Here is a 21,642-nt window from a genome sequence, read left to right as displayed (position 1 = left end):
GAGAGAGAGAGAGAGAGAGAGAAGAAGAAGAAGAAGAAGAAGAAGAAGAAGAAGAAGGAGGAGGAGGAAGAGGAGGAGAAGAGAAAAATGAGGGAAAGAACTAATGCGGAGTGGGAGACAGAGGAAGGTGAAGGAATGGAAGTATTGTAGTTAAGTGCCATCAAGTTGCCTTCGACGCATAGGACAGCAGCTCTGAACCCTGCCCTGCCCTGAACCAGTCTCACTAATTCCGACACACCAACCCCCATTGCCCCCATCACTGAGTCAATCCATCTCATCTGAAGACTAGGAAGGAGGACGGGCCATTCACTTCCAAAATATTAACAGGCTTTCAAAACCCTATGTACAGCAGAGCACACTGAGAGAAGGGAGGAAGGGGAAAGGTGGATTCTGAATTGCCTCTGAGCCGCAATCCACGCGGGCCATTCCCTCCCAAGGAGCATTCCTGGGGTGGGGGTGGGACTCTGACTCACCCTTTCTCCGCTGTGCTCCTTAAACCAACACCTCGGGCGCCTCCACCCCCCAGAGCCTTCCCAGCATCCAAGCCTGCCCTGACTGCTGCCCCACCTCCACCCTGGCGGCTTCCCCTGTAAATGTTCCACTCGGGCTCCAGAAGGGCTCTTCAACGGGTACTCCTCCCACATCCCCACCGCCCCCTCCTTGCTCAGGCACCTCTGGGTTCCCCCGTCCACTCCCAGCCTCCTCCCTAGTCTCTGGCTCCAATCTTCCCCTTTCTCATCCATGCTCCAGAAAGTAGCTTGAATTGGGCCCTGCCCCTCCCCTGCTTTCAAGCCTTCCATGGCTCCCCAGTACACTTGGGACAAAGCACAGACTCCTCACCCTGGCCCACAAGGCCTAGGCAAGTCTGACTTCCACCGGCCCCTCCAGCTTGAGCCGCTGCTCCCTTGTCTACACGGGTTTCAACACTGCCATGAAGCCCCTGTCTCTGTCTCCAGTGCACTCACTGGCAGATGTCACTGCCTCTTCCCTTCCTCATACTCCTCCAGGCGGAAGCTCAGATGCTCCCTTCTCCAGGAAGCCCTCCTTGACTTGAGTTTCCCCATCGCAGTCCTGACCAGGGCTGAATCGTCACTCTCTGAGGGAAGGTTGGTCTCCTCCTCTGGGCTGGGAACCCTGACCTGGCAGGGTTGTAGCTGGCCCGTTCACTGCAGTATTTTCAGCATCTCCCAGGACTGACCAGACCAGGCGTAGATGTTCTGCTGAACATGGGTATTTGCTGAATGTCATGCATCCAATAAATATTTACCGAGCAGCTCCTCTGTGCCAGGCACTGTTCCAGGCACTGTTCCAGGCACAGAGAAGCCGGCAAAGAACACAACATAAAGCTCTGATGAGGTGGAACTTCCCAGGGAACGGCTGGCTGATGGGTTCAAACCTTGGACCTTCCAACTTGCAGCTTGCTGTCTAACCACTGCGCCACCAGAGTTCCTTCTGGAGGACACAGACAATACACTTAGAAACTCTAAAGACCATAGGAGCAGAGATGAATGGTAAAGAAAAGGGGCATAGAAAGGCCCTGCATTGAGGGGTGATAGTCATAAAGGGGGAACAGAGGAGACCTTCCATAGAAACTGTCATGTAAATAATGATTAAAGGAGATGAGGAAAGAGGTTCGAGGCCACCAGTTGCTCCATAGGAGAAGGATGGGTCATCTCCTCCCATGAGATTAACAGTCTCTGAAAACCCACCAGAGGGTCAGTTATCGGTCAGTTCTGACTCAACAGTACAAAACAACAATGCCTCAAACCTGTGCTTAAAGACGATAAGGAAAGAGCCTGGTGAATGTTGTTGTTATGTGCCGTCGAGTCGTTTGCGACTCATAGAGACCCTATGTACAACAGCCCTAAACCCTGCTCTGTCCTGTGCCAATCGCACTGTCTCTGATACACCCATCCTGATTACCCCAGTGACTGAATCAATCCACCTTATAGAGGGTCTTCCCCTCCTGTGCTGTCCCTCCACCCTCTCAAGCATGATGTCTGTCCCTCTCCAAGGACCCGTCCCTCCTTACAAAATGTCCAAAGTATGTCAGACGAAGCCCCAGAATCCTTGCCTCCAAGGAGCCGCCCGGTTTAACCCTCTCTAGGATGAATCTGTTTGTTTTCTTGGCAGTCCATGGTACATTCAATTCTCTTCTTCAGCACCACAGCTCAAAGGCATCAATTCTCCTCCCTAGTCATTGTCCAACTCTCTGTTGCATAACAAGTGATTGCAAAGACCATGGCCTGTATCAGGAGCACCTTAGTCTCCAGAGAGACACCGTTGCTCTTGAGTACTTTAGAGAGGTCCCTAGCAGCAGACTTTCCCATTGCAATACGTTTTTTGATTTCCTGGCTGCTGGTGCCAAGAGTGTTGACTGTGGAGCTGAGCAAACTGAAGCTGTGAACAATCTCAATCTCTTCGCCATCCATCCTGATGCTGCCAATTGGTCCAGTGGTGAGAATCTTTGTCTTCTTGACATTGAACCTCAGTCCATACTGAAGGCTGCAGTCCTTGACCCTCTGCAGCAAGTGCATGAATATCTTTCCAGATTTGGGGGGTGTATGTGAGAAAAGGGAGCCCTGGTGGTATAGCACTTAAAATGCTTGACTTCCAAGTGAAAGCCCAGGGGTTCTAACTTTCCAGCTGTTCCAGGGGAGAAGATAAGGCAGTCTGTCGTTGTAAATATTTACAACCTTGGAACCCAGTCAGTTCTTTGTCCTGCAGGGTGGCTCAGTCATATCAAGTGGATGGCAATGGATTTCTGGGTGTTTTTTGTTGTTGTTTTTTGTAGGGGTTGGTGGGTGAATTGAGATGGGCTCTAGGAGGTAAAATCATTACTTGCAAAGGTTCTGAGGTGGGAGTGGTCAGGAGGCAGTGTAACCCAGAGTGAGTTATAGCGTTAGTTCTGAGTCAGCCACCCTGCAGGACAGACTAGAACTGCCTCGTGGGGCTTCCGAGGCTGTGACCCTCTGCAGAAGCAGATGGCTTCATCTCTCTCCCACAGAGCAGCTGGTGGCTTCAAACTGCTGACCTGGATGTTAGAAGCTGAGCGCGTAACCACGGTGCTGCCAGGGCTCTCTGAGAGCAGTAAGGTTAGTCTGGGATGTCAAGGAAGAAGAGGGCAGGGCTGCAGGGCCTGTGGGCCTTCGCGAGAAGCTGGCTTTTGCTGAGGAAGACGGGAGTTATGGAAGGGATCCAAGCAGCGTGAGTCTCCAGTCAGCACAGGTAAACACACAGCTTATTGACTTATTAGTCTAGAGTGACTGTTTCACATTTCTGCACCACATCCCAGATTCCTTCCTGGGGATGGCTGCCGTCTGTCTCTTTACTAAATGCACAGTACATCTCTACAGAATCAAAGCTTCTTTTCTCTTGACAGGCACCGACTGTCCAATAGGCAAAGGTAAGCGAGGCCTGACTTGTGTAGACCTACTAGATTACAGAGAACTGGTTCACACAGTTGCCCCTTTGCTATGGATCAGACCCTCGGTGAGATGGATTGGCACAGCAGCTCCAGAGATGGGCTGAGATTGTGAGCTGTGCTGTTGCTTTTGTGGACCATCCAGTTGGAACCGACTCACAGCTGACCCTCCAGCGGGTTTTCAGAGACAGTAAATGACACAAAGGAGGAGACTGTCTGTCCTTCTTCTGTATAGCAGCTGGTGGTGGATTCAAACTGCCTCCCTTTGGGTTGGCAGTTCAATTCCTTGCCGCTAGGTCACCAGTGTTTCCTTGTGAGGCATAGAGAGCTTGTACATGGGTTTCTATGAGCCGGAGTCAACTTGAGGGCATCTAACTACAGCATTGTTGTTAAGTGCCGTCAAGTCGTAGGCGACTCATAGGGACCCTATGAACGAAAGTCCTCGGCACTTGCATGCGTGACTTTCATCCTTTCTCCAGGTTCATAGGGTTTCCAGAGGCAAGCTATTTATAGAAATGGATGCCACTCCTGCTCCAAAGCTTGTTGCAATCGGGAAGCGCCACCAAACACTGTCCCCCATGGGTAACCGTTATTGCATTTGACACATCAGTGTCACAGTGTTCAGCTTCACAGCAACCACAAGTTACCTCTGTATGGCAAGTGGACACACCAGGGCTATACGACCTAGAAGGCTGTTTGACGAACAACAATTTAAAACAGGCCTGAGGGCCATGGATAAGAATCAGCATAGACTAGGTATCTCTATATTCAGCATACAGTAAGTGTATGTTTACTTGATAAACAGACTGGTGGAAAGAGATGGATCTTCAAAGGAACCGCAAGACAAATGAGGAGATGCTGAGACGGACGTGTATCCTAATTCATAGGGACTCCACGTGTGTCAGGGTAGAACTGTGCTCCACAGGGTTTTCTTGGTGTTGGATTATTAACCAAAAAAATCAGTGGTTTGAATCCACCAGCCGCTTCTTGGGAAAAAAAAATCTCTTCCCGTTAAGATTTACAGCCTCAGAAACGCAGTGGATGAGGGTCACCATCAGCTGGCCTCAATTCAACAGCCGTGGGACTGGGTTTGCATTTTTAACGAGAAGTCCTTGGGGGGGAGGGTGGCCACAAATGATCACACACCTAACTATTAGCTGAAAAGTCGGCAGTTCGAGCCCACTTAGCAGCTCCTTAGAAGACCAAAAGTCAGGCCGTGCACTTCTGAAAGTCCACATATGGCGCACAAGGCAGCGAACAACTATATTTACAGAACCCGATTGCCAGGCCTTTTTTCCTCAGTGCCTAAGTAGCTTCGCAAAAACAACCTTTCAATAAGTAGCAGACTGCAAACTATTTGGGGTCTCCCCACCCATAACCCACTACCATGGAGTCTATACTGAGTCACGGCGGACCCTCTGTTGGTTTTTGAGGTGGTAAATCTCTGAGGATGGAGACTGCTTCATTTTTCCCATCACTTGTGGAGTCCAACCACTGAACTGTCAACCCAAAGAAAGCAGTTTAAGTCTAGCCACCAGGGGTACAGTTTGGGGGGGTTCCCCAAGATCTTCAAAGGGAAGAGAAAGGATCCTCCATGAAGCTCGCCATCCAATCCAACCCACTCCACTTTGCGCCCCCCGGAAAGCTCAGCGGGAAGGGCGTTAATCAGTGAATTCTCACTTGGGGGGGGGGCTGAGAACTGCGGTCAGAGGGGGTTCCCGACCCCCCCCACCCCCCTCCCCGACCCCCGGCCCCCTCACTCACCCGCACCAGCCGCGCCCTCTTGACCAGGTCGTTGAGTTTGCGCAGCGCGGCGTGGCGCGGCAGGCCCTGGATGTCTCGGAAGAGGTCTTGCTCCTCCAGCTCGAAGAGGCGCCGGTTGTCGGGCACGAGGAGCGGCTGGGACCAGAAGGAGCCGATGTAGACGCGCAGCACCTCGGGCGTGCCCACCACCTTGCCCAGCGCCCACATGAGCGCCCCGTACACGCGCATCAGCTGCTGCGTCTCCACCATGTCGGCCTTGTTGAGCACCACGCGGATCTTGTCCTCGTGGCCGCGCAGGGCGCCAATGGCCTCCGAGAACTCGTCCGAGATCTCCAGCTTGTGGGCATCGAAGAGGAGGATGATGAGGTCCACGCGCTCGGCGAACCAGCGCAGCACCGCTGGGAAGTCATACCCTGCGGTGGACACGGGGGAGCGGGGCTCAGGGGCCAGCAGGCAGCCTCGCCCCCCCCCCCATACACCAAGGGACCCAGCGTGGCTCAGGTTGCTAACTATGGAAATAAATCCTTGTCTACACCAAATAGCCCAGGACCTGAGTGGGTCCCGCTGCCAGGCCTCCCAGCCCCCAGGATTTCCCCATCCAGGATCCCAGTTCTTGGAACCACCTGGCTGGGGGAAGGGGCACCCACTCCCTCCACTTCTTTCATTCATTCAATCAGCAGATACTTGCAATGTGTTATGGTGAGAAGTGGTCCCTTAAAAAACGCCCAAACAGCAACAAAACCCCAAAACCTGTTGTTTTAAGTGGATTCTAATTCCATAGGGTTTTTCAAAGCTGAAAATGTTATCAGCCCAAAACTTAATCCAAAGTGCCACTAGCGCTCCTTCTTAAAATGAAAAACAAACTTCAAATTCATTGCTGTGGCATCAGAACAGACTTTCAGCTGATCTTCCAGTGGGTTTTCAGAGGCAGTTTCATGGGAGGCGACTGCCCATCTTTATTCCACGGAGCCGTTGGTGGATTTGAACCACCTACCTTGGGCTTGGCAACACTTGTAGTAGGAAGGTATAACCCATTCTTGCCAGGTGGGGCAGCTCTGACTCATCCTGACCCTGCATTGGGCTTCTGAGGCTCTTTAAAGATGTATGGACGAGATTGCCCATCTTTCTCCCTCAGAGAAGCCAGTGGATTTGAACTGCTGACCTTTTGGTCAGCAGCAAAGCACATCACCAACTATGTGACCAGGGCACCTTAGTAGGAAGATGTAGGTTGTTAAAAGCACTGGTATGCAGTGAGCTCTGGTGGCTTAGTGGCAAGAAGCTGCACTGCAATCCCAGAAGTGAGAGGTTCAAAACCACCAGATGCTCTGCTAGAGAAGGAGGGGCAATCTCCTCCTGTACCACTCAGATCCAATTTGACTGTACACACACAAAAAAAATTAAAAGCAAAACAAAACACTGGAGTGCTCTCTAAGGAAAGACCCTGTGAGTCCCGGGAATCCCTATCTCCCAAACTCTCATCAACCCCAGACCCTCCTCCAATCCAAGACTCTCTCTCTCTCCACTCATTTTGTAATCCAGCAACTGAAGAATTTATTCAGGGACCTGGTGACGTCCTTGTTACACAGATATGAAATATTTTGAAGGTTACCTCTGAATTTAGCACTATTTGCTGAGAGCTTTCTCGGTACTGAGCCCTGTCCTAGGCTCTGGGGACTGACTGACTGTCCCTCTGGACCACCCACCACAATGGATGACTCCTGTGCTCACCCCCTTACTCCCTTCACTGTCTTGTGTCATCATCTGTGAGTTCATTCGAGCTGTCTGTCTTTACTTGCTCAATCTCTCCTGGGTACACTCAACACCTGACCCCTGGCAGAGCAGAGAGGAGGAGCCCCTGAGAGCCCTGACTTGGCAACCACGGAGATCTGGGTTTGAGACTCTGCTCTGCCTTGATCTGCTGTGCTGCCCGAGGCAAGTCACTTAACCTCTCTGAACCTGTTCCTCCTCCTGTAAAAAGGAAATCATAACAGGAACAAATTTCATAGGGAAGTTGTGGTAATGAAAAGAATGGAGATAAATTTATAGACATAAAACATTTAAAGCAGCGCCTGGTATGGAATTATGGACCTAAAAGGAATCAATTTTGTGGCATGCAAATCATACCTCAATACAACTGTTTGTTGTTGTCGTTGTTGAATACCATTGAGTCAGAACTGACCCATAGCTGACCCTCCCGTGGGTTTTTAGAGGCAGTTAACCACACAGGAGGAGAATACTCATCGTTCTTCCACAAAGCAGCTGGTGGATTCGAACTGTGAGCCTTCAGGATTGCAGTGCAGCCCCTTATTACTAGACCACTAGAGTTCCCCTCTTTGTTTTGTTTTGATAAAATCCCAAAACATCTCCATGATCCTGAGACAAAAAGAACTAGATGGGGCCCAGCCTCCACGGCCGACCACATGGAAAGGGAACACACAATCAGAGGTCCTGGGCTGAGGGGGAGAACAGGGTACCACAAAACTGAAAATTACACAAACAATGAGGAAGGGTCTTGCAGGAGATTATGGAATCCCCAAGACTGTGGTTCTTAGTCTTGTCTCAAGCCAACGCGTTCTTGCAGCTCAACTTTCAGCCAAAGAGGGGCCAGGCCTGTAAGTAAGGTGATCAGGTCCAGGCGTAGAACTCAGAGACCAGGAGGACCAAGGAAAGAAGGAAACGGCCCTCACAGAGAGGAAGTGGGAAGAGTGGTGTTCCTCGGCGGGGCTTGGGATTAATGTCACGGGGCAGAATGTGTATGAATTATTGGACGGAAAACCAACTTGCTCTGTAAACTTTCACACGCGTCACAATAAAAAGGTTGTTTTGCTTTAAAAACAATACAGTGCTGGAAGTATGGAGCATGGTCCAGCAAGTAGGCGTTAAGGGGCTTTGCCAAGTTCCATGGGGCGGAGGTGTCAGCTGCCTCCTCTGTGCTGGGGACACAATGATGGCAGGCACAACTCTTGCCCGGCCCTTACAGAGTCCTGGCTCCAGACAAGTCGGGATGGGATATCAAATCCAAGTCAAATCCACTGCCTTCAAGTTGATGCAGACACACAACAATCCTCCATTGGGTTTCTGAGGCTGTAATCTCTCCGGGGGGGGACTGCCCATCATTTTTCTTCAGAAAGCTCGGCGGATTCAAACTTGTGATCCTTAGGTTAGCAGTCAAGCACTCTGACTACTGCAGCACCAGAGGTCAAAACTCCTCTGCCCCATTGCCACGGAGTCAGTTCCAAGTCACAACATGCCCACAGAACAGCAGAACTGAGGTTTCCGAGGCTGTAATTCTTCACAGAAGCAGACCACTTCATTTTTTTGCGGTGGAGCATCTGGTGGGTTTGAACTGGTGACTTTGTGGTTGGCAGCCAAGCACTGCTCCACCAAAGTTCCCTAAAACAGCCCTCAAATCCTCACTTACTTGTGAGTTGGTCCTAATACACAGCAATCCTCTAACAGATTGACGGCCGTAAATCTTTAAGGGAGGGGGACTGCACATCTGTCTCCCTCAGGGCAGCTGGCAAATTTGAACCTCCAACCTTTTGGTTAATAGTGCAATACGTAGCACACTATGCCACCAGAGCTCCTTTAAAAAAAATACCCACAACTCTGGGAATTCCATGTTCTAAATGAGGCACAGAGAGGTTACGGGACTTGGACACACAGCTGGAAGATGGGAGAACAGGGCTTGGAATTTAAGTTCCTGAGCCCACGGTGGTTTTCTTGATCCCATAGGGAGCTGGTCTTGGGGTGTCCCAGCCCATCTGAGAGGAAGCAGGTTCCTCCACAGCCACTGGGGAAGGGACTTGAGGACGGTGAGGGGCATTGTTTTGAGGGAGGAAAGGGCTGGGTCACTGGAGGGGCTGCGGCTAATTTGGAAAATGTGTTTCGTGGGAGGGGTGGAGGGAACGAGGTTGAGTCAGCATGAGAGAGGGGGAGGAAGGAGGGAGGGAGACTGAGAGAGACAGAGAAAGAGAGAGAGAAGGAGGGGGAGAGAGACAGAGGGAGGGAGAGAGAGATGGAGGGAGAGAGAGAATAAATGAGGGAGGGAGAAAGAGAGAGAGATAGAGGGAGGGGACAGAGAGAATGAAGAGCAGGAGAGAGAGAATGAATGAGGGAGGGAGAGAGAGAGGAAGAGAGAAACAAAGAGAATGAATGAAGGAGGGAGAGGGAGAGAGAGAGAGAAAGAAGGAGGGAGGGAGAGGGGGAGAGAAAGAGAGAGAAAGAATAGAGGAACCCAGCCCAACATACTAACTAGCAATGCAGGGAACCCTGGGCCTACAATGGCATCCAGGTGAGAACAATCATCATCATCATCACCATCATCATTGGTAAAACACAGCCTCAGGGGACGTCAAGGCCAACTGGCACAACCCACAAAGACCATCTTCTATGTCCTACTTCAGTGAGGAGCAACGGGGGGGTCTTAAGAGCTTGTTAGCAGTCATCTAAGGTGCAATGATGGCTCTCTTCTCCAGTAAGGAGAATGAAGAAAATAAAAGAGTAAGTAAACAGTCGGAGGAACCAACAGAGCACAAGAACTACAGGCTTCCTCAGCCTGAGACGAGAAGGGCTAGATGGAGACGAGAAGGGCTAGATGGAGACGAGAAGGGCTAGATGGAGACGAGAAGGGCTAGATGGTGCCCGGTGACCACACCACTCTGATCAGGAGCTCAACAGAAGGTCTCGGACAGAGTATGAGGGAAATGTTGAATAAAATTCCAGACCATACAAATGACCAGACTGATGGGTCTGATGGAGACTGGTGTAATCCCCTAAACAATGCCCCTCAGACATCCTTCAAACCTAGAACACATCCCACTTCAGGCTATTACTCTTCAGTCAAACAATGGACAATGGACGGACCTATAAAGTAATTTACAACAGGATCCTCAGCACAATCAACCCTCAGAACAAAAGGGCAGCACCTGCCCCAATAAATAAAAGTTCAGAAGACAGGAAGGGGCTGGAATGAGGGGTGAATGGGCACCTAGGGAGGAAGTGGGAAGGGGGCTGCACCATTGAGGGGACAGCCATTATGATTGCGAAATAATACGTGTATGACTCGCTGGACGAGAAACTAAGAGGCTCTGTCAACGTTCACACGGATCACAATAAAATGTTGAGTTGTTTTTGTGGCTTTTTTTAAGTTCTAAGAAATCAAACCAACTTACACAGTAAGAACCTACAGTGTGCCTCACACACTCTTCTAAAGGCTTCGCACATTTAAACTCAGTTAAATGACGCACGGAAGACCCACTTATATAAAGATCACAAGCCAGAAAGCCCCATGCAGCAGGTATGGGCAGGTGACTATGAGTCAGAACGGACTCCAAGGCAACAGGTGTTTGTTTTTTTGACAACCAAGGAGGCAGACACCAGAGTGTGTGACCTCAGGTCAATTCTGACTCATAGGTGACCCAGGTGACCCTACAGGATGGGGATATTTAGTTTGTTGGTATCTTGGTTTTTTTGTGTTTTTTTTTTCTTTTATGCGCCGTCATTTGGATCCAACTGGCACAGGAAGAGATTGTCCCTCCTTCTCCAGCAGAGCATCTGGTGGATTCGAACCGCTCACCTCTGGGATTGCAGCACAGCTTCTTGCCACTTGGCCACCAGAGCTCCCTGCAGTGGTGATATTTTCAGGAGCACATCCCCAAGGGCTTTTTCCCCTTGTGTGCAACCCCTGCCCCTTCTATTATCAGCAGAGGAGTTAAATGTGTCCACCACCAGGGCACTTTCTCACGGAGGGTGATGTTCTAATGATACCCATTTTTTCACAGCTTCCAATCAAGCAGAGACTTGATTTTAAACCATTCCCACAAAACAAAACAAAACCGTGGCTCCCAAGAGCACCAGGGGGCTTCACCCATAGGGCGCTGCTGCTCTGTGCCTTTTGGTGGTTCGAATCCACAACATCTCTGTTGCAAAAAGATGCCCAATCTTTTTCCCATGAGCATCTCCAGCTTCCAAAACCCACTCGAGAGTCAGCTATGAGTCAGCACCGACTCTACAGCACTGACAGGAAGAGAGAGTCCACTCCGGAGCCTTGGTGGTGCAGTGGTTAAACGGCTCTGGCCGCTAAGAGAAAAGTCAGTGGTTAGAGCTCTCCCAGGAGAAAGATGAGCAAATGTTTCTGTCAAGGTTTAACCAGCCTGAAACAGCACAGCAGGACGGGGACGCTCGCCTACGACTCTATGGCGGCGGGGTTTGTGTTCGTTCCTTTGGAAAGTGTCCCACTGTGTTACAGTTTCACCCGAGTGTAGGCACAGATACAATATTCTATACAGGAGCACATCACACAGCACTGTCACGCGCGCACACACACAGATGGTCAGGCTTAACCTCCTCTTCTTCCACACCCTCCCACCCCCGCAAGACCAAGGAGGAAGACCAGCTCTCTAATCGTCCCCCTTTCCATGGCACCCCAAAGGCCTGGCTTGAGGGCTGCCCTCTCCTGTGATCCCAGCCCCGCCCTTTGTGTGGGAGCCCCTGGAGCTGCGGGACCTCCCCGCCTCCCCCCATGGGCTGGCCTTGCGCCCTCCCAATCGCTTCTCCAGCTGCCTCCCGCCTTTCTCCCGCAGGACACCCCTCACCCCACCCCCGCTGGGCCGGGGCCAGGGCCACCGTCACCCTCCTTCCCGCCTCCATTGTCCCCTCTGTCCCACTCCCGCCGCTTCCTTTGCCCCAGTGCCTGGACACGGAGGCCAGGGGTGGGGGTGGGGGCAGATCTTGGGGTGAGGGTGCGGGTGCGGCGAGGTGGGGGCAGGGTGGAGCCCCGGAGCCCTCTGGAGGCCCCGCAGGAATGCACCCCCCCCCCCCCGCGCCGCTCCCCCTGCGCAGCTGTTTATAAATTCCAGGCCCAGCCTTGGCCCCCCGCCCAGGGCCCCCTCCCAGGCCATCTGTGCCCCAGACCCGGGTGCCCTGGGCCTCCTGGCCCTGCCGGGGTTCTCCTCGCTCCGCAGCGCTGCCTTGCCCCCCAAATCTCTGCTCCTCCCTCTTGATCTTTCCCGCGCCTCCCTGCCACCCGCCCGGGCTTGCCAAGCCTGCTCCAGCCCAGTTCACACGTGTTCACCCGCCTGCCACCCCCCTGCACCAACATGGAGGTCACTGGCTCCTCTCCTGCCCGGCCCAGGGGACCAGGAGAAGTTTGAGAAGAAACCCTGGGTCCCAGCATCTCATTTCTCAGACCCAGGAATCTGGACTCTTCAGTTCTGTCTTCCTTTCAGACCCAGGAGGTCGGGTCCTGGTCCCCTCCTCCCGCAGACCCAGAGGTCTGGTCCTTGGTTTTCTCCTCCCTCAGACTAAGGCATGGGGACCCCCAACACCCCCTTCCTCAGACCCAGGTGTCCTCCTGACCCATCCCTTCCTCCCTCACATCCGGGACTTAGGGTCCCAGATTCCTTCTCAAACCTAGAAGTCCAAAGGGCACCCCCACCTCCTTTCTCAGAGCAAGGAGTTTTGAGGACCCCCTCCTCTTCTCCTTTAAGTCGGGAATCTGGGTCCCCAGCCCTCCTTCTTCAGATCCAGGAGATCAGAGGCTCTTCCCCGCCACCTCCTCCAGACCTGGAGTCTGGGTTCCCAGATGCCTCTGCCTCTCAGACCTGGGAGACAGGCCTCCCTCCTCTGACCAGGGGGTCTGGCCTCACTCACCTCGGCTCACTCTCTGTTTGGCGCCTGACAGGATGCCCGGGGTGTCGATGATACTAATGCTCTCCAGGACCTGATTAGGGAGCTGGGCGCACATGAACCTGGGGGCCGAGGGAAGGTCAGGGTCAACGCGGGGAAGGACAGGAGGCCATGGCGCTTTAGGACATGAAATCCAAGACCAGGAGCCAGAGAGAGAGAAAGATTCTTGAAAGTGAAGGAGTCAATCAAAGTCTGGAATAACAACAAAATAATAATAGCTAACGTTTCTTGAGCACTAGGGTTCTGAGCACTTTGCATTCAAACCTCACAGTAATTCTGTGGTCACAACTACATTGTGCCTCCCCCTAAAATGTTTTTAGACTTCAAATCCCTATGTAAGAGCAATGGTGTCACTCTGGAGACTAAGGTGCACCTGATACAGGCCATGGTCTTTGCAATCACTTGCTACACATCAGAGAGCTGGAGAATGACTAGGGAGGATAGAAGGAGAACTGATGCCTTTGAGCTGTGGTGCTGGAGAAGAGTATTGAATATACCGTGGACTGCTAGGAAAACAAACAGATTCATCCTAGAGAGGGTTAAATCAGGCTGCTTCTTGGAGGCAAGGATTCTGAAGCTTCGTCTGACATACTTTGGACATGTTGCAAGGAGGGACCAGTTGTTGGAGAGGGACGTCATGCTTGGGAGGGTGGAGGGACAGCGCAGGAGGGGAAGACCCTAGATGAGATGGACTGATTCAGTGACTGGGGTAATGGGGGTAGGTGTGTCAAAGACAGTGAGGTTTGGCACAGGATAAAGCAGGGTTTAGGGCCGTTGTACATAGGGTCACTATGAGTTGCAGGTGACTCAATGGCACATAACAACAACAACAGTCTCTATGTTGTCTTGTTGTGCACCATCAAGTCAGAATCAATCCATAGCTGACCCTCCAGTGGGGTTTCAGAGGCAGTTAATTGCATGGGAGAAGACTGCCCATCCTTCTCCCCTGGAGCAGCTGGTGGATCTGAACTGCGTGCCTTCAGGATTGCAGCGCAGCTTCTTGCCACTAGGCTACCATTGCTCCCTGTACCTATAGAATAACCTCATGCGGGAATAGGTTTTTCTCCATTAGTCTTAGTGAGACAATATTGACAGAAAACAAAAAGAAATTCAAAACTCAGCCAAGCAGTGGAGCCTCAGTTCTGACTTCTAGCACCTCCGTCAGCTCCTGAGGCTGTAATTTTTTTTTTAGGCTGTAATTATTATTTTTTTTTTTAGGCTGTAATTCTTAAAGGAGGAGACTGCCCATCTTTCTCCCACAGAGCAGCAGCTGGTGGATTTGAACTGCTGAGCTTTAAGTTAGCAGCCCAGCTCTTAACACACAACTCCCAGTGCTCCCTATGTCAGTGTCAGGTGTGTGTTAAAACTCAGCGGTTTGTGAGTTACACAAAGAGCAGATTCGACACAGAGGAGCAAGTAGGAACAGAAGGAGGAACGTCACTCAGAAATCACCAAGAACCGCCTAGAAGACATGCGAGAGAAGCTGAGATGATAATTTCCCCCCAGTGCAGACAAGTAAGTTTCCGCCTGGAAACTGACAGCCTGAATTCAGCCTTCCAGCCTCCTGAATTGTGGGAAAATAGACCCCTGGTCCTTGGAACCACCCACTTCTAGCTTTTCCGTTACAGCAGCAACTCATCTTGTTAATGTTGACCTTCAGGACCATCTGACAGCTGGCCCTCCCTCCCTCGGGTTTCTGAGGCTGTAAACCACAGGCTCAAAGAGTGTCTGTCTTTCTCCTGAGAAGCAGCTAGAGAACTGGGACCGTCAGAGAGGGTTGGCCTTTGGGTGATCAGAGCTCCTGGGAAACTGGGCCAATGCTTATCCCCATGTTCCAGATGAAAATGAGAGAGCGGTTAAATTATTGACCCAGGGCCACGTAGCTAATGATCAGCAGAGCCAGGATATGAGCCCAGCTCTGATGACACAGTGGTTATACGAGAGGCTGCTCATTGAAAGGTCAATGGTTTGAATCCACCAGCCACCCTGTGCAGAAAAAGGCATGGGAATCTCTATCCATCTGTGTATTTACAGCCTTGGAAACTTGGGGGGGGCGGGCAGTTCTACTCCGTCCTATCGAGTTGCTACGAGCTGGAATTGTCTCAACAGCATTGGGGGTTTTTTTGGCGGGGTGCAGGGTTGTTTCAGGAGCACTGGTGGTACAGTCGTTAAGTACTTGGTTGTGATTTGGTCCCACCAGCTACTTTTGGGGAGAAAGATGTGGCAGTCACCTCCATAAAGATCCTGGCCTTGGAAACCTTACTGGGAAGCCCACCCCTGCCCTCCAGGGTCCCTCTGAGTTGGAAGTGACTCTGTGACTGTGGGTCTTATGGAAACCTCGCTCTGCATCCCCAGAGAAGGAGCTGATTAAGGCAGAGAGAGAAGAGAGAAGAAGCAGGTGGGAGCACATTGACGTGGGGATCCCCACGCACCTGTTGAGGAAGGTGTTCCCAAAGGGGTTGAGTTTGCGGAAGGGCTTCTCGGGGTCCACGACCAGGGCGTTGCCGGGAACGGTGCCCTCGGTCTCGCCGTGCATGACGGCCACGAAGCAATCGGTGGTGGGCTCGGGCCCCACGCGGGAGCCGGGCACCTCCTGCTCCAGCAGGTACTGGATGAAGCTGGTCTTGCCCGTGCTGTACTGGCCGGCCACCAGCACCATGGGCTTGCCGTCGAAGTCGGCATCCTCCAGGGCGGGCGAGTGGAAGGAGCCGAATCGGTAGTGTTCCTCCAGGGGCAGCAGCTTGGTGCGGTACAGATCCTTGAGGGACGAGGTCACTGTGCGGATGGCCTCGGGCTGCTGGCCCCGCGCCCCGCTCCGCTTCAGCCAGCTGAACATGGTGGCTGCTCGCTGCCCGCTGGGCTCACTGAGGGGGGGGATGCGTGTGTGGGGAGCTGCCTGTGGGAGGGGGAGAGGACACTGATGGAGGGCTGCCTGGAGGAGGAAGGGAGACAAGGTAGAAAGGCTGAGGGGGATGGGGAAATGATGGTGGGCTGCCCGGAGGAGGAGGACGAAGGGAGAGAGGGTAGAATGATTGAGGAGGATGGAGCATTGATGGAGGGCTGCCTGGAGGAGGAGGAATAAGGGAGAGAGGGTAGAATGGCTGAGGAGGATGGAAGTATTGATGGAGGACTGCCTGTTGGAGGAGGACGAAGGGAGAGAGGGTAGAATGGCCGAGGAGGATGGGGCATTGATGGAGGCTGCCCGGAGGAGGAGGAAGAAGAGAGAGAGAGGGTAGAATGGCTGAGGAGGATGGGGCAAGATGGAGGGCTGCCTGGAGGAGGAGGAAGAAGGGAGAGAGGGTTGAATGTCCAAGGAGGATGGGGCATTGATGGAGGGCTACCTGGAGGAGGAGGAAGAAGGGAGAGAGGGTTGAATGTCCAAGGAGGATGGGGCATTGATGGAGGGCTGCCTGGAGGAGGAGGAAGAAGGGAGAGAGGGTTGAATGGCCAAGGAGGATGGGGCATTGATGGAGGGCTACCTGGAGGAGGAGGAAGAAAGGGGAGTGAAGGTGAAATGGTTGGAGAAGGATGGGGGCATCAATGGGAAACTGTCTGGAGAAGGGAAGCAAGAGTGTAGAATGGCTGGATGGGGTTGGGGATATTGATGGTGGGCTGCGTGGTGGAGGAGGAATTGAGGGAGAGAGTGTAGAATGGCTGGAGGAAGATAGGGGCACTGGAGGAAGGGGTCTGGTGAAAAATGACTGGAGAAAGGTATTAATAGAGGAAGAGAAGCAGAGCGTATTACTGGTGGGCTGCCTGGAGGGGGAGGAGGAACAAGGAGAGAGAAGTAGAGTGGCTGGAAAAGAATGGGGACATTGATGGAGGAATGAAGGGAGAAGAGGCTCGTGGATGGTGCCCTGCCTGGAGGCTGAGTGTGGGGGAACTCATTAACTAATAATTGATTAATTGGAAGAGGAGGAAGATCAAGATGGGAGATCAAAGGTAGATGGATGGAGGGGGAGGGGGGGCTCATGAAGAAGAGGTAAGAGCATGATGGAACGATGGTGGAGGAGAGGGACTGAGGGGGACTGGAGGGAGAGAATGCTGATGGTGAGGTGATGGAGAGAAGGACAGAGATGAGACTGAAGGTAGAATGGATGGGGGAGATAGGCATTGATGGAGAAATGGCTGGAGAAGAAAGAAGATACAGGAGAACAGTGATGGGAATGAGGGGAGCCGGGGCACAGAGCTTCCAGGGTGAGGTGGATGGAGGGGACCGTAATGCGGGCCCTGCAGTCGGAGGACGCAGACACTGATGTTGCAGTAGGTAGAGAAGGCCTGAGTGGACGAGCTGGAAGAAGAGGAAGGGGGTGGTGATGGAAGAAAAAGAGGCAGAATAAGCCTGCAAGAAAAATGTCTTCCTGAGTTCCTTCATTCTTCTCTCTCTCTCTGTCAACGGTTGACAAACATTTACTGACAGTCATAAAGCCAGAATTGAACCAGAAACCAGCCCCTTCTTGCCCAGAGTCCCTGTGAGAAGAAGATCAAATGTCAATCATGTCTGGAAAACGTCAGGTTATGTGGGCACCCAGAGAGGGCACAATGAATTGACCGCAGGGTTATAAAAATTTGGAGACAGACTTCATTTTCTTCACTTCTCCATGAAGGACGTGTCGGGAAAGGCCTTGAGGCAGAGAGAAGGGTGTGTGCGAAGGTCTGGAGGTGTGTGGAATCCTTGGATGATGGGCACCACGAAATGCCTGGGGTGCCTGAGCACAAGTGTGAGGAGGAAAAATGAGAGACAGTTGAGGAAAGTGTCTGAAAGTACCCGGGTCATGAGAAGCCTTGGGCAGGACAAGCCTTGGGCGTTAACAAGAAAAATAACTCAACATTTATGATTACCGCATGCCAGAAACCGCTGTTAAGAATGTTACAAGAATCAACTCATTTATTCTTCATAACAGTCTTAGCAAGTCTGTTATTACTCTCATTTCCCTCCCTGACAACAAGATAGAAGCTCCAGGAGAGACAGCAACTCTTCCACGATCACTTAACTAGAAAAAGTGCCCTGACTGGGATTTCAAATTTGGCAATCTGACTTGAGCTTCTATCAGAAAAATACTTTAGGGACAAGCACACAACCACCCTGCTGCTGTGAGCACCCAAGTACAGGGACTCTGTTCTCTGGACGCCCTCCCTGCCTGTTGGATCTGTAGTAGCAATTTTTCTTTACTCTCTCTTCTTTCTTTTTCTTTGACTGTTCTACCTACGTGCTTACTTTTCACTAATCTTTTCAAAGCACTAGCTGTGACTCCGATTCCAGGCTCCTCGGAGAAACTGCCGCTGATTCCAGGGCCAGGGTAAGGAAAAGAATGAATGAGCTGGGATTTGACAGTAAGGAAACCAACTGCTCAGAGACTGAGGAGAACGGGTCCCAAGGGCCGAGGAACTCGCAGAGGCCAAAGATGGGATCACGGGGCATGGAAAAGAATGGCAAATGGTATATGCTGAAATCTATTCGGGGAACAGCAAAAAGCGAGGGAAGGCATGGCTGGTGAAGAAGCTGGAGCCTTCCACATGCAGGGAGGCATGGGCGGGTTCCCAGGCAGGGAGGAGCTTGGGGGGGGGACAACTCCGGGTGGAAGTTTTTAGGGGTGGCTGGAAGGGCGGTGGTGGGTGGTGCTGGTGCGAGGAAGGAGAGAAGCTTTTAGGGCTGAGAGAAGCTAAATAGAACAGAGATGGGGCAGTAGAGGGTGAGACCTAGAAGGGGGTAGCAGAGACTGGGAAAGTGGGGGTCACAGGAAGAGACTAGAGGGTGACTAGAAGATAATGTGAGAAGAGGAGAGAGTGAGAGGAAAGGATACAGGGAGAGGCTTGGAGGGGCTGAGAGAGTTGGAGAAGACTGGTAGGGGATGGGGGAGACTGGAAGGGGTTGGAGAGAATTGGGGGGCACAGTGACAGACTGGAAGGGGCCAGGGAGAGAGGAGGGCACTGGGAGGACTGGTCAGGGATAGGGGAGGCCAGGAGAGAACGCTAACAGGCTGGGGGGAACCTATGCTTTGGGTGAGCAGAGGAAAGGGGAGCTGGGGCAGGCTTTTGGGGGGCCTTGAGGGCAGGGGGTGGGGACGACTCACCCCTAGTGTGCAGAAGGCTGGGCGGGGGTCCCGCTGGGAGCAGAGGCTCAGGCCTGTGTGCGCGGTCCTGTCCGGAGCAGTCGGAGTCGGGTGGGGCCCGGAGCCGAGGGGAGGGGCTGGGGGCGGGAGGGAGGGGCTGGGGGGCGGGACGTGGTGCCCCCCCAAAACCGGGCGCCTGGCCCTACGGCGCCTCCTGGTGGACAGCGGGGACCACGCCCGCGCGAGGCTCGAATTCAGCCTTTTGCAAATTCTTTGGAAGCAAACCCGCGCCCAACCCCAGCAAGTTCCTTTTTCTTTACTTTATATATAAAAAAAATTTAAGGTAAAAGACAAAGACAGATTTATTAAGAGAGATAATCCCAAAAGAGTAAGTAATGGAGGAGGCTTTTTATTTACTCTTAAAATAAATTTACTGTTCCCCCCCCATCTGAACCTTCATTCACCACCATTTGGTTAATTTTGCTTTAGGAATACTTTTTCCCTTCTTTAGACCACGATCAGCTTTGCAAGTCCAAATATGTTAAGCAATACTCTTACTATTATAATTTGAAAAGCTCATGTGTAGTAAAAGACTTTGTTGCATGGTTAAAAAAAGAAAGAAAATCAATTTACTCGTTTCTTTTTCCTTTTTTTAAAGCGAAGACAGATATATTGAGAGATAGATCCCAAGGAAAGGGACAGACCTTTCTTCCATGGAAATGGAGTCATGGAAGGGGCTCTTTTTATTTGCTTTTAAAATCTTTGTACTTGTTTTGTTGAAAATATACACACACCAAGCTGGAATAAGAGGTGCATTGCAAAGTGGACTCGGGGGAGGGGGAAGGGAGGAGGTCGGAAGAAAATGTGCAAAAATGAATAATTTTTATAAAAAAGTATACACAGAAGAGCAGACACAATCTGACAATTTCCACGTGTACGAAGCTGAGAGTTGACACAACCAATTCTCACCCTCCTTTCTCAAATTGTTTCTCCCCCATTAACATAAAATTATCAACAGAAACTCCCTGCCCTTTAAATTGCCCGTCTAATGTTTCCCATTGCAGTTGTCATTTTAATCCCAAAGAGATAATTCCTTTAAAAAGCATGGTTCACAAGGCAGATATTTTTGCTTCTTTACTAATCAAGCTAAAATGGTCTGGTTTAAAGAAAACTTTAGGGAGCATTTTTTACTTAAGCTTGAAGATTTTTCTCAGAACAATCATTTTGGAGGATGATCTGGAGCTTCAGATGTCCCCAGGAATCGTAGAATGCAAGAAGGTTTGAAATTCTGCTCTGTTATTTCTCCGTTTTGATCAGAAGTCTCTACCATCTTCGATTCAAATGTTCAGTAACGGTAACCAGGCATCATTAAATTCTTTTGGTCTCAATGCAAAACACTGACATCTCCCTTATAAACATGGAGATGATAATAATAATTTTAAAATGTATATGAGTTTGTAGGGCGATTTAGTGGCATAGTAGTAAGAAGCTGCACTGCAGTTACAAAGGCATGCAGTTCGAATCCATCAGTTGCTTACTCCGCAGGAGAAAGATGGGCAATATTCTCCTTTGTGCTATGTTGTTGTTGTTCGGTGCCATTGGGTCGAATATGTTCAGCTATTTTATTTCGACGTTTTCCTTTAGATTTGGTTTCTCGATGTTCCAGTGCAATCTTGAGAGTCTCTGCTGACATGAGGCTGGAAATAGAATGATTGAATTTTGTATTTACAATGACTTATTCATTGAAAAGACTTCCTAAAAGACACAAAAGATGGTTTTACACATGCATTGCACCCAATGGGCTGCATAGGAATCAGACTGATTACATTTGTGGAAGAAATCATTGGAGAAACTCAGTATCAACAGTCAAAATTAGGCCAGGGGCAAACTATGGTTCAAATCATCAATTACTCATATGTAAGTTCAAATTGAGGCTGAAGAAAATGAAAATAACCCCACAGGAACCAAGATACACTCTTGAATCAATTCCACTGGAACTTCACAATCATCTTAAAAATAGGTTCGAGGCATTGAACACCAGTGATAAAGACCTGATGAATTGTGGGACGATCCTCTGTGATATGCAGCCTCTGAAAACCCGCTTGTAGGAAGCTCTGGTGGCCTAGTGGCGAGAAGCTGTAGTGCAATCCTGAAGGTGTGTGGTTCGAATCCACCAGATGCTCCGCTGGAGAAGGAGGGGCAATCTCCTGCGTGCCAGTTGGATCAGATTCGACGGTACACAACAATAACAACAACAAAAAATAAAAACCCATTTGAGGGTTAGCTATGAGTCAGTTCCAATTCAATGGCAAACAATAACAATGTGAGTTTGTGGAATTCCTGTTCAGAACACTTTCTTCTGTCTCTTGATGAGTCAAAGCGTTCATGTTGTCCCTCTGCTCTGGTCTGACACTTCACCACCACCAGCCTCCTCCTCCCCAGCCACAGTAGCCACAGTTGAGGCGCTGCTCAAACATCCCCACAGGGCTGTAACCCCAGGACATTTGCACGGGCAGCTCCTGCTACTGCCAGGAATGCTCTCTCTCCAGGGATCCACATGTTTCGTTGCCTCGCCTCCATAGTCATCGAAAGTCATCTCTTACTCAAATCCCTGGGGGGGCGGGAAGAGGGATAGTTAAAATGTTTACAAAACTTTAAGCTTCCTCGGAACTTTTGCCAGCGTGGAGGAAAATAAAAAAGAACTTAAATAAA

The 21,642-nt window shown here is 51.0% G+C and overlaps 1 protein-coding gene across 1 annotated transcript in view; it reads right to left on the bottom strand.

Moving 5' to 3' along the window:
- The window catches only part of EHD2 (EH-domain containing 2), a 35,755-nt gene extending 20,013 nt beyond the window's left edge, over positions 1–15,742 (bottom strand). The window contains exons 1-3 of the mRNA XM_006898639.1: positions 15,310–15,742; positions 12,842–12,939; positions 5,189–5,601 (exon numbers count right to left, since the gene is read on the bottom strand). Of these exons, the coding sequence (XP_006898701.1) occupies positions 5,189–5,601; positions 12,842–12,939; positions 15,310–15,713 (915 nt within the window). The 5' untranslated portion in view covers positions 15,714–15,742. The remainder of the gene's footprint in view (positions 1–5,188; positions 5,602–12,841; positions 12,940–15,309) is intronic.
- Between the last annotated feature and the right edge of the window lie 5,900 nt (positions 15,743–21,642).

This window comes from Elephantulus edwardii, unplaced genomic scaffold, assembly GCF_000299155.1.
Source record: "Elephantulus edwardii isolate Elephantulus edwardi_28Jun2011 unplaced genomic scaffold, EleEdw1.0 scaffold00236, whole genome shotgun sequence".
Lineage (NCBI taxonomy): Eukaryota > Metazoa > Chordata > Mammalia > Macroscelidea > Macroscelididae > Elephantulus > Elephantulus edwardii.
This window is presented reverse-complemented; position numbering and strand designations above follow the sequence as displayed.